The sequence below is a fragment of the Acanthisitta chloris genome, unplaced genomic scaffold (genome assembly GCF_000695815.1).
Source record: "Acanthisitta chloris isolate BGI_N310 unplaced genomic scaffold, ASM69581v1 scaffold6171, whole genome shotgun sequence".
NCBI classification, from domain to species: Eukaryota; Metazoa; Chordata; class Aves; order Passeriformes; family Acanthisittidae; genus Acanthisitta; species Acanthisitta chloris.
In genome coordinates, this window is record NW_008656384.1 from 50,831 (window position 1) to 68,270 (window position 17,440).

The following is a 17,440-nucleotide window of genomic DNA, read 5'->3' on the forward strand; positions in this document are numbered from 1 at the left end:
CTGACTGATTTTACAGTTGTACTGTATTCTCAAGGGGCATTAGTATACCAATGTCCCGTGGCTTTGTTCTTCTGGAGAAGTTGGGCCAGGGCACAAAATCCTGTTTTGTGGAGGAGAGAGGTATAAGTGTACAGCGAGCTGGTAGGGTGCAGTGCCCTGTGGGGAGGACCCATCTTCCTTGTACAGTCAGACCACCTGTGAAGTAAGGGTGGGAAGTGTGCATGGGAAAACCTCGTGCTGCCTGCCTCAAAGTCCTACTGACCCACTCCTTGAAAGACCTAATAGGATCATGATTTTAATATCAGGAAAATTTAGGTTGCATAAACCATCTCCACAGGATCAGGAACATGTCCTGGTGTGTGTGTGTGTACCTGCTGCCACATCCTGAGTTTCCCATAAGCCAGGGATTGAAGTTGTGATTGTGGTCCATAAAGGCAGTGACACCTTCCAGACACAACTCAGGGGCTCCTGCACCACAGAGGAGACTGTCTGGAGAACAGACCCTTTCCACATGTGGACTAAAACTGTATGTACACCTCTAGCAGTGCAGACATGATACTTTGGATGAATCCAAAGCATGGAAGAGCAGAGCCTGCTGCCTGTTCCGAGCCCATCTGCTCTGCATCACAGCGAGCCCTGGCCCTGGGCCCGCGTGGCCGTGCTGTGGCTGATGGAAGGGGAGTGTGTTGGGAGTGCCAGTGCCTGCACGCTGGGCTTGTTTGTCAGTGAGTTAAGCATCACAAGTTAGTAAATTTGTTCCGTAAAAACAACCTCATCAGGCTCTTACTTTCTAGACCTGTACATTCTTTATGACCTCTCGATGTGTTTTAAATGTTGTTGAGAATTGGTGTCTTTTTTGTCAAAGACACAAAGTCTGCTAACTAACCAGTGAATACAAAGTAGTGGTGTGACAATAAAGAACAGGTTAGTGGGCATTGCCTGTGAGAGCTGCACTGTAGCCTTGAGGTGAGCAAGAGGCACACAGTACAGCACTGGTGTTGGGTGTGCAGGGTAACTGGTGACAGTCATGCCCTTAATTTGTAATTTTAAGTTAGGGTAGTATTAAGTTCACTGGTGTTTTGAGTATCCAGGCTATTCCTATTGCTCATGTGTTTGCTTTGTCCTCAGTGAGGGCTCAGAGAGATGCATTTTTTGTCAGTAGGTTTATGAGGATTGTATTGTATGATGGATTCACTTCACACAGTTCCAGTATTTGTGTATAGAGGATGCTTGGATGACCAGCAGCATTTTTCTGTGCTCTGGCAGTCGCTCTCAGCCTTGCCAACCCTACAGTAGATACCTTGATATTTGTAGGGCAGAGACTTGGGCTGTCAGAACAGGGAGTGTGTACTCTTAATATGTGTATGTACGTGGTAGATACCGCTTTGCTTTTATGAACATTGCTTTTGTGTAAATAATAAACCCCAGAATGCTGAGAAAAAAATGTTTTGTCCATGGTTTTGGGTTTGTTTCCTTGCTTTTTTTATTTTTGCATGCATATTGTTTTCTCTGTATGTTGCAAGCTTCTTCTGGTGGATGTAAATGTGAGTTCCTGGAAGGAGAGTCTTCAAATGCTGTTTGCTTTGCAGTTTTGGTTCTTATTTTGTTCTTAGATCATCTGTAAATTTTTTTATATTGGAATCCACAGGGCGGATGTATATTTATTAAACTTAATAGAGCTTAAAGCACTTGCTGAGCTGTATTAAACATGAGATAAAATTGTATCCCTTACAGTTCCAAGGCTGTGCATTTGTAGAATTCTTTATTTCGTTTTAATTGTTGAATTAATGCAGAATAATTACTTTGCTCTGGCATGAGCTTATTAAGAGTAGTTTAATATAAATTGATCAAATTTACACTGCTTAATCTCATTGAAGACATTTTGTTTATGTATTCAGAATGCATCCACTGTTTTCAAGAGGAGCTCTGTCTGCTGAGCACCTCAGGGTAAAGCTGAGTGTTCAGCTGTAGTTGGTCCTTGTATTGTACACTGATGAATGAAAACTTCAAAAAGAGTTTCACCTTGTTTTCTGGAACTTGATAACCCAAGTAGTGACCTGTATCTTGATTCTCTACAAGCCGTGTTAGTTGAGAACACTCATTTTCAATCTGATCTTTGCCACTAATTTCTGATGACTTAATGTACTAATAGAGAGCATCACCAGAGAAAAGTCCTTTGTTCTCTGACCCTTCAGTTTGAGGGTGAGCTTGCATTTGGAGCTGTGTCAGAAGCATCAGTACCTTGACCATCACTTTGTTTTTGCTTTTAATTATTTCCTCTTGTTTTCCTGCATCACTGTCTTGTGTTTTCCGGTTTTATAGTAAGATAAAGATGTTTTTAGTTTTCATAAGGATTTTTGGGTGCAGTATTCCTGTGTTCTGTTTGTCTTCCTTGTGCAACCTGTGGAGTATTTCTGGGGAGCACAAAGTCATCTTTTGTTATCTTGTCCAAACCAAACTTTGTTTATATTTTATTTTGCCTGGAAAGAAATATGTAGACAATCTAGTGGCTGAGAATAATTATGAAATATCTAACTTGTTCTTTGCAAGGCAAGACATACCTACAGCACTAAGCTTGCTGGGTCACTGAAGGTACTGAGGGCATGTGAGACTCCATATATTAATTCAGACTGTTTCCTTATCAGGTCTGAGATTCTGTGTGAGACAGCAGTCCACGTCCCTATGAGTTAGAGGGAAATGGAAAATTGTGTTATGTACTTTGCCAACAGTATTTTTGTGCGCATGAGGCCAAAACAAATTTCTTCCAGTCTCTGTAAGATGGGTGTTTCCATGCTGCAAACTGGATGTGAGCACAGTATGGCTGTTTTTAGAGACAGCCATTTCAGCTTGCACTGACATTTTTGCAGAAGAATGCCCTTATGTAAGAACTCTTCTTTCTAGTTACAGGCTGTAAGACACTTAGGAATTGGAAATCCAGCAGAGAAAGCATTTGTGGTGGAATTAGGTGGTGAAGTTTATGGAGTTTTGAATCCACAAAAAAACTCAAAACAACAAACCAAGAACTGAAAGAAGTAAGAAAGAACAGGCTGTGTTTGATTACCAGGCTATAAACCTTAGCATACAGTGCATAAACATGGAGGAACACATTTTCTAACAGGCTGGTGCTATTGTGTAAAAGTGGATTTGAGCCAAACTCCCAGATTTGAAACCCCATGAACTTCAGTAGGCTGGAGCCAATCTTTGGCTTAGGTTCATCCCAAACATAGCAAGCACAGAAAACCTGTTTGAACATTCACAGTAGCAATTGGAGTTCCAAAAGGGGAAGGTTTGTGCATAATCCAGTCACTGTTTGCACACACAAGGGGCATATCAGTGCCAATGTGAACATTTGTCCCCTTGATCATCATGAGAATGTTTTTAGAGCATCTTTGAAAACATCCTGCAGCACCCTGCAGGGAATGTTTCTGGCATGTATCCTCAGTACTTGAATCTGTTACCAACTTATCCCTTTAGTGGGAAGAGCTTTATATGGCTTCTCTAATTTTACCCAAATAATGAATTACCTGCCCGTTGTCCTCACCTCTATGGCCCCTCTGATAGCCCATTCCTGTAACTGCAGCAGACATCAGGTTCCTGGATCACACAGTGGGTTCCTGCTCAGAGGACAACTGGTTTATTACAGGCTGAAGCAGTGCTGCCTTCTGGATGGGGAGTGTAGTGAGGAGATTTCAACAAATTATCAAATATGCCCAGACCAACCAGAGAGATTTATGTGCTGGTTTAATAAGCATGGTGCTCATGTGTTTGTTTTCTCTTTTGCAGCAGGGTAAGCTCTGGTTTCCTCCGAGTTGTGCAGCTGCTGTCAGTGGCAGTAACACAGCAGTGTCAGTCACAGCAGTGCTCCTGCACTTGCTGTATCCCAGGGTTCTGTCTGGAGCTGGAGAGGGGAAAAGTTTAACATGAAAATGAACTGCATGCAATTACCAGTTTATGAGGAAGCTCATAAGGGATCCAGCTGGTGGTGGCACTGGTTGTTAAACTGCTCTTCTAAAGAAACTAGAAGAAGAAATTAGAAAAACACAAGCGTGCACTATTCAATTGACAGCAGTTGTCAAAGCATCCATGAATATTACTTATTAATAAGAATATTTTTGCTAGTTTTAACTTCAGATTTACTTCATGCGTGTCCTGTGGAGAAACCTAAATGAGCATTTATCACTGAGGAGGCTGCACCGGTGTAAAATATGCAGGAACACACAGAGATAGGAATACTTTATGGATCTGTGACAGAGCTGTCATCAGGGCATGCCACCTCCTTGAACTGAACTGTGTGATGCTGAGATGCAATTTATGCCAGTTTGCTTGACCTGTCTATTCATCTGCAATCCTTCCACTTTTTAACACAATGTGATCATAAGCTTCTAAGAGGTACAAACTGTTTGTTCTTTATCAGAATCTGCAGTGCAATGTTTGAGCTCAGCAAGGTTGACACATGCACTGTGGACTATTGAAACAAGCTGCTGAGAGAGGTTTGTTGTAATATCTGTGTACCAAACATTTCTCTGACTCATACTCCCACATACCCCCTGCAGTGATTTTGTAAGTCAGGGCAAAATTTAGAATTCTATTTGTTATCTGGTACATATTTCTAAGACATTGCCAAACAGAAAAGCTAAATTTAAAAACTCTGACTTTTGTTGTTGGAGGTTCCAGACGTGCCAAAGGATGTCAGCAATTTTAGGCTTAGTGGCCACATAATTGTGAAGTATCCTTTTATTTATAGATGCTCTTGGATGATAAAAGCAGAGAAATTTCTGTTAGCTGAGTTAGATTTACTGTTAGTGCATTTTGATAGATATCAGTGTCTCTTGAAGAATTTATATTGGAATGGGGAAAAAAGTGCACAGAAAACAACTTTTCTTTTGTTCATGTGTATGACAAAGCTTTTGTGTCCAGAGAAAATTGTTTTAATGGTTTGATTTTACTGGCATGGACAGCATTGGAGCCTGCACATATATTCTCTATTTACTTTGTCATGTATTGCCTTCATTTGTGAGTCAGTTTGCCTCCTGCCTGCTGATATTTTATTTCTCTAAATTGTGTGATTAGTTGAGGGGATGGGGAAGTAGACTGTGGCTATTCACGGAAGGGAAGTGTGTTTGAACTTCAGATCCATCCTACTTCCCAGCTCAGTGTAACTGAGCTGGGAAATGTGGTGGTATGATTTCTTCCCAGCTCACACCTGGATCATAGATCAGTATTAATATATAGCCCAGTGCTTTGAATTGAAGCATCTTTAGGAATTGTTCCCAGATTTGCTAACTTCTTAACCATCCGATATACACCTTGGAGATACACTAAATTATGTCTGACCTTCTGTTGGCCAGGGTGGCTTTCCTCCAAGGAGTTATCTGGAGTATACCTTAAGACTAAAATGCTGCTGCCTAGTTTCTTATCTAAAACACTAAACTATTTTGTGATGATTTTATTCCCATTTGTGGATGGAAGTGAGTGTTTTCAGTTAAAGTAATTCTGAGATCAATGTTTGGCAGTAGGATTATTTCAGAACTTTAATTTTTGGACAGAGATTTTTAAATCAGTCTGGTGAGGGAGACTTTGAATGTATTCTGCAGGATTTCTTCAGTTTGGTACAGAGAATGGTATCTTATATTGCTGTAAACCCAGCTAGTTATGTCACAGTAAAGACTTAGGCTTCTGTAGTTTCAGTTAGTGAAAGATGCCCATGGGTTTGCTCATGGCCATGTGTCATCAACACTGGTGGCTGTCATTTCATTGCTTAGCAGCTGTTCCACTGCATTTCTCTTGCCCACTGTCACTTTTGTGCTTCGTCCGGCCCTGAAGCACTGTGGATCTGGTCCAGTGATTCATTTCTAGTCTGTGCTAGATTTTATAGTCATCTATTAGCAGTTGAGCTGTAGATGTGAATGTCCATTCTGTTGGTGCTTTGGTGATAAGCAAAAGGATTCTAGGTGATACTCAGTATCCTGCAGCCACTGATCTGAACCTGTCTGTAGTAATCACTGCCCTCTGTTTAGAATGAAAAAATGAATGTTACCCCCTTGCTGCCTTTGTTTTTTGACAAAGACCTCTCCCAACATACCATAGGAGTGTCAGCTCAGTGCTCCCTCCATCTTGTCCTCTCTTGAGATGACTTGTCATCCCCTTTTCAATGCTGTGTCTGTGGTGTGTGATTCTGAGGTTTGTAGTCAGTTGATGCTGGTCAGCAGGGTCTGGCCATGGACCATGCATAGACTTGTGTGGCAAGTCAGATAATCTCACTGATCTGCCTGAAAATTGACTTCAAAAGTACTCTGACCTGTCAGTTTTTTATCAGCTCTGAAATGGCCCCAAGACAAGTCATGTTGTGACAAATCCTGTATCACATCATCAAGGAGAAAAGTTTGGTCTTGTGTGTTCTTCACCATCATGGCAGCTCTGATTGTGTGAGGTTGTGCTGTGGTCAGAGTGTTCTGGATAGGCACAGGGCAAGAGGAGCAGCTGTTTGGGGAACTATACATGTTGCTTTATCCACGGTTCTGGTAAAGACTGGAGTGAGTAAGCTATGCCTGCTGTCACTGTCTTCTCTGGCTCCAGACATTTGACTCTGTCTTGGAAGTTGGTCTTGGGCCAGCCAAGAAAAGATCCATCACTATGGTGACTCAGAGTCAGCCTCGCTGAAATTGTTAGTTCAGCCAGCACATAACTGATTCTCTCCTGTTGAGACCAGGATCAAGATTTTTTGTTGGCATTTTTTGCCCTAACTGTGCTAATGAAATTCAGCTTAAGAACTTACTGTTATCTTAGTTTCTAGGAAATGGAGTTACATTTCTGTACTCAACACCAGTTGCTCTTCCTGGCATTTCTAGGGCGAATCCTGGACTTGAAGACTGGAACAGTAAAGAAAGAGGGTCAGCAGTCCTCAATGAGAATGTGCATGGGATCAAGGCGCTCTTTCATTTGCAGGATGAGGTATGCATTTACCTTGGAGTCCCGTGATGGTTCCAGTCCTGTCTCAGACTTCAGATATTTTGTTGCACTAATTTAGCCTGGCTTAAAAACCAAAGCTATAGTGGCACACTCCCATGAAGCATTTCTAGAGTGCTTGCTTTTGGAACTGGAATAAAACTGAAACAGATCTTGCTTTAGGATTAATATCAACACCTCATTTGTGTAGGTGGGGTGTAGGATGCTTTTCCCAGAGAACTTTCTGACAGCTTCACCCCTGGAATGTAAGCCATTGTCTCTTCCAGTCAAGTTATTCGAACCAATACTTTGGGAACAAAAGTGTAATGAAAGCCCAACTCTGTGTATTTTTTCAGCAAACCAATAATATTAAAAGAATCTTGAAGATAAACAGGAATTCAGTTGCAAACTTGCCAGCTATGAAGGAATTAACCTAAACCTGTTATGAATTAACCAGATGTCAGCTGGCTGATGCTAGATAAATGAGTAATTGTTCGAGGGGGTTTTAATTTGCAATTTTCCAACTTCTCCTGCATTGCTTTGGCCTCTTTAAAGAGATTTGCCTGCCCAGTGCTTTTCACTGGGGCTTGTGAGCACTTCTGTTGTGTTAGTGCTAACAGTGTAAAATGCCTGTTGCTATTGCAATAAATTTCTGGCTGTGTGGTTAGAAGGGGAAAGTACATAATTGCATCTGCTGCCTGTATTCAATACATATGCTGAAAACAGCTAATGCAAAGTTTGTTATGGGATGAAACTCACAAAGCCAAATATTTGACATATGAAGTACAAATGCCTGTACTTTGGTTATGTGGTAGATTTTCTTCCAGTCACATGAGGAGGCTGAATGTATGGCTCCTGGGTGCCTTTGTTAGGGGTTTATATACTTCATACCTGCATGATCAGACTTTAGAGCTAGAACACCTATAGCACCTTTCCTCCCTTAACTGGGAGGAAGGAAATCCAGCCTGGCAGAGTGGCGCTGGGAACATTTCTTTTTCTTCCTCCAAGCTGCACACACTGATCAGGTTAGGAGGACATTTTTGTACAAAGAAAACCAGGCCTAATGTCATGTTTACAGTTGTTCCTGAGCCTTTAAAACAACAATTCTGATTGCAGCTATTTCCTAGCACCCTGGTTCTGTAAACTCCAGTACAAGAGAGTGATTTTACTCGTGCCAGTAGCACCATTGTTTTTGTAGTTCTAAATCTTATTTTAATTGTTCATTCCTTCTCCTTGGCAGTGATTGGTAAGAAAAAAAATAAAAGGAATTTAAAAAGAGTTTCTGGGAAGAATGAGCTTCAATTAATGTCAACTTTCTTTGTGATTGCTTCTTTCATTGTTATTTTTCTCTTTTCCATTGAAAATGAACTGCTTTTACCCTTCAAGCTATTTACTCAGCTTCCAATGGATTGTTGAAATTATACAGTTAGGCATAGTTAGAAATATCACAAAATACACATGAACAAGTGTTAAACAAAGTTACTTAACAGTGTAAATAGTTTGATTTTACAAACATTAGTTTAGTATCTGCTGACATTGTAGCTGGTGTATGGCAGTCAAAATGCTCTGTCCAAGAGAGCTACTGGAACACTGAGATGGGTTTGTGTGGATATTTGGGGGCCTGACTTACATACTTCTCTAGTTTTCACCCTTGTTTTATGGTGTCCTGAAGTGTATCTGTTCTTTAGCCACTCTTAGAATAACAATTTCAAGTCTTCTTCAGGTTGGAGAAGTGCAGGAGGGAATCTTTTTCTAGTCTCTTCTACTTTTCTAAAAGAAAGGAACTGTTTGTAGCATAGCCAAAAAGCTCAGTCTAGGGAAGAAGCAAGGGCTAGGAAAACATGAATCTGCAACTTTGTCAGAAGTAAACATCTGTTATTGTCTACTTACATATATGTGGTAATAAAGATCTTAAAATGCATTTTCATCATATGTATTAATAGTAATTTTTGAACCCTTTGAAATATTAATTTACTTTTAGGTGTGGAAATGCTCCTCTGGATCATTTACCTCTGAACAGAATAACCACCATGAGAAAAAGATACAGGTACTATTACTTAATTTACTACAAACCAATTAGTTGCCATAACACTCTCATTTGCCACTGGGCTAATGCTCACTCCAGGAGTGCTTAGTATCTGCTGACATTGTAGCTGGTGTATGGCAGTCAAAATGCTCTGTCCAAGAGAGCTACTGGAACACTGAGATGGGTTTGTGTGGGTATTTGGGGGCCTGACTTAGATGAGCACACAGCAGAAAATAGCCCTGGGGCTGGGGAGAGGAGAACTTGCCAGTAAATTCAGCTCGGACAAAGTCACTGGATCTTTTTGCAAACAAAATCTTTTTGCACAAGTCACTCAAATTCTTTCTCTTAACCAGTCTCATCTCTGAAATAAATTTCAGTGTCTCTCTTGGAGAAATTCCAGGGGAATAGTATTGAACAGCAATGTAATTGAGCTGAGAGTGTGCAAAACTCTAGGTTGATGTTTGGTGGTTTCTAATGGAACTTAGAAAGACCAGTAAGTGATAAGTAGTTGTAGATTCCAAGCATAAAGCTGTTTTGCATGGCAATCAACATGATTTTTTTGTGTTTCTGGTTCATTTAGGAATGGCCTTGGCCCAGTGAAAGAAGGTGAAGCACAATATGCTGTTGTCCACTGCACTGGCTATATCAAGGCTTGGCCACCAGCAGGTAAGTATCTCTCATAGGTGTGCACCATGCTGTTGTTAAGACAGCTGAAAACCTGGCTCAGGTTTCTTTGCTGCTGGAAAAACAGGTTGAATTCTAATGGAGTAACCAGTTAAAGCTCCTCTTGAGAAGCTTTTGATAACAAGAAATCAGCTGTTGTTACTCTTGCAGGGTGTCTCTGTTTTTCCATGTGACATCCTTCTCCATTTCACTGGCACACAGCAACTGTAGGAATTGTCAGTAATGCAGGATTCCGGCAACCAGAACCAAAAGTTTTTAACTTGCTAAACCAACATAAAAATGGTCTGATTTTAAGAAGGTAGATGCAAAGCATGTGTACCTCTAGAAAACACCAGCTAGTGCTTTTATACTTCAGTACTGAGTTGCAAACATCTATGTATGACAATGGTAATCTTAGTTTGGGTGTGTGGAACTTGACAGTGATGGTGCTACTCAAGAACATTGAGTATTTGTGATAAATTCTGGTTTGAAGCTGTTTTTCTGGGAATCAAGTCTTGGCATTTTACTTTGAACTACAGAGCAAAGCATTTACCTGCTGGAACTCAGTATTACATATGGGAATATTTACCATTGAAAAATTCAAATTGGAGACAGTGGAGCTCATCCAGACATCATTATGAACGGGGTTAGCTGACCTTGGCATTTGCAGGAGTTGAAGAGGCTGTTTGCAGCATGACAGTGCCTGCTGGCATGAATCAAACGAGGAGCTGTCCTGCCCTTCTGCGGTCATATACCACAACCGTAAATCACATTTATCCAGGGATCATGAGTGCTAAGAGGTGGTTTGTACCAAGTCTGTGCAGTGGTGTGCAGACAGCGGCATGCAGATGTGAACTGCTTGTTGGTTTCTTGCTGAATTGCAGTTTGTAAGGAGTGGAAAACTTGTCTTGGTGCTAACAGAATTTAGTAGGAGTGAAAATGTTTCAATTTCATTTCTACCTCTGAAGAGTGGGAGCACAGTGTATGTGTAAAGTGCTCTGAAAATGGAAGGGGTTTTTGTTTTCTTCTCTTTCACAAAGAGATTAACTTTTCTATTGGTAATTCCAAATGTAATTGAATTCAACCTTGATGTATGGGATGTCTCTTCAGGAAGGTGCAGGTCGAATAAGATTTCTTTCAGCTCCTTAGTTTGCATGAGAAGTCTGTGGCATGTTATGGGGTGTTGCAAGAGATCTAACACTTTGGGGCATGTGTTGTTAATGCAGAGCTGCAGATGTGAGCTCATGGCAGCTGTAGGTTACAATGTCAGCAGTGTGTGCCCTGCAGCCACCATTTCTGCAGGACAGCAGGCATGCAGTGCAGGAGTAAAAGGATCTTCTGGGTGGCCCAGGTGTTAATCACATTATAAGTTCCAGTTTGCATTAGTGAGGAGTTTTCTTCATCTCCAGCTCTTCCAAAACCTCACTGCTTTCCCATGCTTAAGAACCTCTTTAATTTTCAGTCCTCATTACTTCATGAGAAGCTTTTATTCCACTGAAAGTCAAGAGGGACTTTTTCCTGCCTTGTGTCTCTGTCTCTCTCCAGTGTTCTGGTATGTTTCCAGAAGGAGGTCATATCCTGTCAGCCTGGACTTTGCACAGATTTATCAGCCCACTTCTTCTCTCCATTCTCACAATGCAGTCTCTTTATTCTTGTGACTTTTCTCTGCACTTGTTTGTGTTTTCACTTGACTTCTCAAAATGTGGGTGACTGGCACTATACACTCTTGTTTCAGATGAGATTGCAGGGATGTATAATGCAAATGATACTCCCTGACTTGTCCAACAGTGTCCAGTACAGCATCCTTCTGGTTTGTGTGGTGCATCCTGCTGGCATCCTGAGCCACCTGATATATGTACCACCAGGCTGCCTTTTTCTCAGTTGTCAGCTTCAGACCTTCTTGCTTTGACTTGTGTGATGTTTCAATTAGTCGTACCAAGTTCCATCCCGTTTCTGTTGCTGTAGCTTAAGACTGTTATTAGTCCCCAAGTGCATGCTTATGCATTTAGTAATGTTGGATTTCATCCCATTTCTGTTACTCCACTCCTCAAAATCACATGGTGCTCCCTTAAGATATCCCATTGCTCCTCCACAATGTTAATGCCTCCAAACTATAGCACAATGTTGAGGGATGTTTTTGATTTTGACAGCCTTATGTGGAATTTCAGTGGTCTTTTGTGTTACTATCCAAATTGTTCCTCGTATTAGTCATGACCAAGTGCCTTTTTCAGGGCACATGGTACTGAATTGGGCCTTTTCTCATGAGGGTTTATTTGCCCTCCCAGTCTTCCCCACTTCGTGTTGGTGATTGTCATGTGTCCATTGACTTTTGCAGTTGAATGAGAATATCCATGGGTCAAATTGTTCCCCTATATGTTTGGGTAAATAAGTGGCAACATCACTGTATTTGTTCTCATTTCTAGTGGTAATTCAACCATAATCTGCAAAGCAAATGGAATAACTGCAGCAGTAATTGAATTTGCTAAGGCTTTTCCACCCTGTAATAAAATTACTTTTGTTCAAATCAGTTGGAGAGCAGCAAGCCCTGGCCTTTGCATCATCTCTGGATTCTTGGGAATAGCTGAGCTTGTGCTAAATCACAGCTGTTTGAAAATTCAGCTACAGAAAAGATAATTTTTATTTATTTTTCAGTTGCCAACTGGACGCTCTAATATAAACCCCAGATCCTTTTCTTTCACAACATGCAGGGTGGCATCTGCATTATGTACCTGATACACAACACAAAACATACTTTCATAAAACAACAAATATTTAGCAAATGCTCTTAATTTGTACTTAATCTCTTTCATTTAGCACCTGGTATTTTCTCTTTCTGGGTTGAATTGCACTGTTTGTGTCCAGTGTGTCGATTTTTTTAGTCACACACGGAATGTAACAGGATCAGTGTTGATACAGAAGTATCAAGCGAAGAACTGCTCTGTGGTTGTTGTTAGTATGAAAGACTACCGGGTGTGACAATGCTGCTGTGAGGAGTCTGTGCTAAATCTCTGAAGTAACCTGAATACTTTAAACAGGTGAAAATGAATAAACTACAGACAGCTGACATCAGCATGGTGACATATTTTAAGGTCTGGGTTTGTTGTGTTACAGCTCAGGTCTGTGGTCAGCAGGGAAACACTTTTTGTACATCTAGCCTACCTCTGTGGTTTTTCTTACTTCTGTGGAGCAGCAAGGCTCAGGTGCTAGCAGACTGTCTTTAGCCCCTTTTTTCACTGAGAAATGCAAAAGAAAACACAGGAAGCATCATACCTTGTCCTCTGTTCAGGCTGTGTTTGTTAATGGTCTGTTCATTTTCATCCATTGTGCCTGAAAGAGAAGAGTAAAACTTAGCTCGAGTACAAAGTTCAGCATGTCATACCTACACACTCATATCGTCATGAAATACGTGCTGGCCTTAAGTGGTCAGTGTAAACTGTGTGGAAGTCAAACAAAAAGTAGTCAGATGTTCCAGATGGATGTTCCAACCCGTTATGTTGTATGTTAGATGAAATAGTGAGAGCGAAGTGTTGGGTTATTTTGAATGAGGTACAAAGTCTTCTTGTTTGAAACTGGCTGAGCTCCAATTCCAGCCTTTGTCCCTCTGTTCCCAGCGGAGCAGCACAGCTAGAACTTGTGATCCTTAGCTTAGACAGTGCTTCAAGTTCATAACCAGTCACAAAGCTGGGAAATACTGACCTTCTCCTGAACATTCCATTTTCAACTTAAGCAAGATTTGCTTTTCTTCTATTTTTTATATCTCATTCCTGAAAGGAAATTAATCTTCTGTGGTCCATATGATATTTTCCTAATAGTTTGGTCTTTTCATGCCATTCCAATTGATAGAAAATATTTGCTGGAAAGGGAAGATACAGTCTGTCAGGATGTTGGTAGTTTTCTGTAAATCAAATCCAGGATCTGCAGAAAAGCACATAGTGAACAAAAGACTTAGATAGATACTTGTTTCGAAAACTTCAAATAAAAAGTCCCAGAATTATGTTAACTTCAGATAATGTTGAAATCTATTTTTTTTTCTTCTTAGTTAAAAAAGAAACATTTTAGTCTTCCAAGTCAGACTTACGGTAACGTCTCAACCACAGCATGCCAAAGCTGTTAGGTTATTTTAAAATTTTGGCCAGAATTTGGACATTTGTGCAAAGCACTCCCTCTTCCAATACAAAACAAAATAGTTACTTGAATATTCCTTGCAGTGCTGTCACGTTTAAGGCTTTATTTACTTTTTTAAAGAAAGAAGAATTTAGTTTTTATTGGGATTTTTCATGAGACTTTTTTTTTTCCCTTGGTATGCTATAAACATCCACAGCCTCTTTTTTTTGTGAAAGCCTTTTTCCATTGTTGTGTACAGGAGATAAAGACACACAGTACAGTCCCATCCCCAGGCATGTAACTATCAGAAGTGGTTCTGATGGAGACAGGCATTAACAGGGAACTGTTAGTGTCCACTGGACACTTAAACTACATCTTTCTAAAGACTCGTAAATTGTTTAATTTTTAGCATCGTGAAATAAAGCCACAAATTCACTAACTGTTCTGGGTCTCACAGAAAATATGGGGCAGAAAGGTAGAGAAAGAAGGCAGAAGATGAAGCTGCTCTGATTTTAGAGCCAACTGGAAGCTCATTGGCAAAAGTAAAAAGTTCCTTGTGTCCACACAAGCACATGCCGTTGCCCTGTGGGAAACTGTTTGCTGGCATAAAAGACACTTGGAAATTAAATATAACCTCTGACGCCACAGCATTCTATTTGTGATGCTCAGTTGCAGGCTTAGCTTTGCAAATTGTTGATATAAACTTGAGCAAGCATAGCACTGTATTTATTATTCAAGAGGAACATATATTTGGTGTTGAGAAATGAAGCCTCTCTCAGGGCTGTGCATAAAGAATGTGAATGACTAATGTATGTTTATTTTGTTGATGCCCCCTAAAGATAGTTTCATGGCTGCTTTCCTCCAAGCTCTTACAGCTTGTTTTTAGAGATAATGATGGTGCTTGGTGATGTTAAGCAGCAATTACATTATGTTAAGTGCTGGACAAACCAGTACTAAGTGCAGTGCACATATCTGTATTTACCGGTCCACACTGGAGTATGTTCAGTGGGAAGAGTGCTAAAGCAGAAGTAGATCTTCTCTACAAAAGCATCTTCCTATGTAAGCACACCCACAGTTGAATCTTTGGAACTATCAGCAGAAGAATAAAGAAAATAATTTCCCTCCATGGAATGCTGCCAGTAATAGCACCTACACTGCAGACGAGCAGACATTTGGGCATATTTTTATTCCAGGCACTTATAGGGAGAAAAAAAAAAGGTGAAAATTAAAACATCAGAATGTTTCTTAACTAGATTTAATTTTGGAGCTTGTTTATGTTGCTTTGAGTTTATTTGAGCAGTAGCAAGCATGGAGCAAGTTCCTAAAAAGGAAAACATTGAAAGCTGCAGAAAACAAAGCTTATGCAAAGTGGAAGCCATCCAGCTGTATCTTTGCTGTCCTTTGCAGTGCACAATGCCACTAAGGAAACGATTGAAAAAGCTTTTGAAGTCAGGAGAAAATACTTGAAATTTGTCCTTCTCAAATGGAAAACTCCATTTAAAAGGGATCTTTTGGTTAAGGTTATCCAGCTACAATGCCTAGAGTTATTTCCTTTAAACACATTTAGGTCCCTGTATTTAAGTGGCCTAATTCTCAGAAGTACCAGGCACCCACCAGGAAAATCCTCTGAAGGTGGTAAGAACTAGAATCACTCACCCTCTTTGATATCAGACCACCCATACTGAGGTGTCTGAATGTAACTGTGAGTGCTTTGGGCACCACCTTGTAAAATGTTCTTCCAGCTGGTGTTTGAACTCGCAGGTTTGCCCCAGTGTGGAGTCCAGGCCTGAGGAGCAGGAGACTCCTCATCCATCTCCAAAAGGGATGCAGTCCCTGCTGCCATCTTCCAGCCTAAGTGTTAGATTAACTCTCCCGTGCTTTCTTTCCTCCTGTGGCTCTCTTTGTACATTGCTCTGTTTCTTTCATAGCAGTTGATGTCCTTGTGCTCCTTCCTAAACTGAGTTTGTCCTGCTCTCAGTTCACACCTCCAGCCACAGCTTTGTCAGGTGAACCTGCTGGGTTCCACACTTCATCCCCTGAAACTGCACAGCATTCTCAGTTAACCTTTTTCTACCTATTTAAAATTAAAATTGTTCATGTGAAGGCGTCTAGGTTTAGTTTTGGGGGTTTGGCCATCCCTGTACTTCACGTGTATGTGAGCAGACAGCAGCCACGTGTCTACCAAAATTTGGTCTTAAGTGAGCACAGCTTTGAGTACATATGTTTGCTGCTGTTTTTCCAGGGTAATTTTTGCTCTTCTTCTCAAGAAGCAGCCAAAATTAGTTCCCTTGCCTATTGGAGCTGTGTGAGCTAATGACTAAATCTTGCATTGAAGAAATAACTGTGTGTAAACACAGAAGGAATTAAAACAAAGTATTTCTGTAATACAAATCTTGTAGCTGTAGTTTCATGTACATGGAGTTAAGGCCAAGTTTGTGTCTCTGAATAGCAATTGTGTAGAAGACAAGGAGTTTTGCCCAGCTCTTGTAGTGTGTGACATTGAAATTCCTACTGCCCCTCAGGTACCCACTTGTTAGATGGCACAATAATGCTCCTCCTTTGTAAAGCTCTTGAAATCTCTTGATAAAATCCCAGTTATCACTCAGGGGCTGCAAAGGAAGTTGTGCCCCCCAGATTGTGAAATTAATTGCAAAACAAGTTTGAATACATGATACAAAAATATGGGTGTTTTTCTTTCATACTTGGTGTATTTTATTATTATAGCTCACTGAGAACAAAAAAATACCTGTAAAGTGCTATTTAGAATCAGATTACCAGATAAGATTCAACCATTTGGGTATAAAATAGCTTCCTGCAGGGACAACTTCAGTTCATTCAGCAGCATATGTAGTCATTTTTCTGGGGGCTCATTTAAGAAACTGGTTTGCTGTCATCCTCTGCACAGTCCAAAGATTGACTTACCTTGGGAATTATAAGTGTAGAGAATAAAGTGGTTGTTGTTTCATAATTGGTAGCTGCTTTGCAATTAATTTCACTAATGCTTTTAAGTGCCTCTTAAATGATTCACTGCCTGTTGTGACTGAATTCCTTGAAAAGCCTTGTGAAAGAGTTTGCAAGTCACTTAAAATCAGTGGTGTCACTCTTGGAAGATGTTTTTTCAAGTGCCTCATAGGAAATTGGTATCTCAAAACTGGAGTTGGGAAATAGCCTTAACTAAAGGCTTAGCCAACTAGCAAGTAAACAGTGTTAATCTGAATGTTCCTATTTGTGAAACACTGAGATGGAAAACAGTACACATGTATGTTTTGACATTGTTCCTGTGTTTATAGTAGGTACTCCTGTTACACAACTGAACCCAGAACTGTTAGCAAAGCATCCGCATTTTTTCAGTCCTTGGACGTAATGACACAGATTTACTCCATTATAGAAAAAAGTAAAACCAGCTGTTAAATCCGAGCACAAAATTAATGATTAATTTAGGCTGTGCCTTGTTTTTAAGGCTCATTACAGTATATTATTCACAAAGAAAACTGAACACAGTGTGCATTCACTGACCATGTTAAGTGACCACATAGTTCCATTCACAAGCTGCAGAGCAGGACTCATGGAAATGTAACTGTCCATCTCGGTGTATAATGGAATTTTTGTATCTGTTTTGTCTTCAGCAGCCAAAATTGCTGCTGTGGGTACTGGGTATGCACGTGAGGTGTGTAGGATTGGGCACGACTGAGAAAGATCATC

The 17,440-nt window shown here is 40.5% G+C and overlaps 1 protein-coding gene across 1 annotated transcript in view; it reads left to right on the forward strand.

Moving 5' to 3' along the window:
- Positions 1 to 17,440, forward strand: part of ARNT2 (aryl-hydrocarbon receptor nuclear translocator 2) — a 72,111-nt gene that overhangs the window by 26,249 nt on the left and 28,422 nt on the right. The window contains exons 5-7 of the mRNA XM_009084303.1: positions 6,849 to 6,951; positions 8,927 to 8,992; positions 9,552 to 9,637. Coding sequence (XP_009082551.1) covers positions 6,849 to 6,951; positions 8,927 to 8,992; positions 9,552 to 9,637 — 255 coding nt within the window. The remainder of the gene's footprint in view (positions 1 to 6,848; positions 6,952 to 8,926; positions 8,993 to 9,551; positions 9,638 to 17,440) is intronic.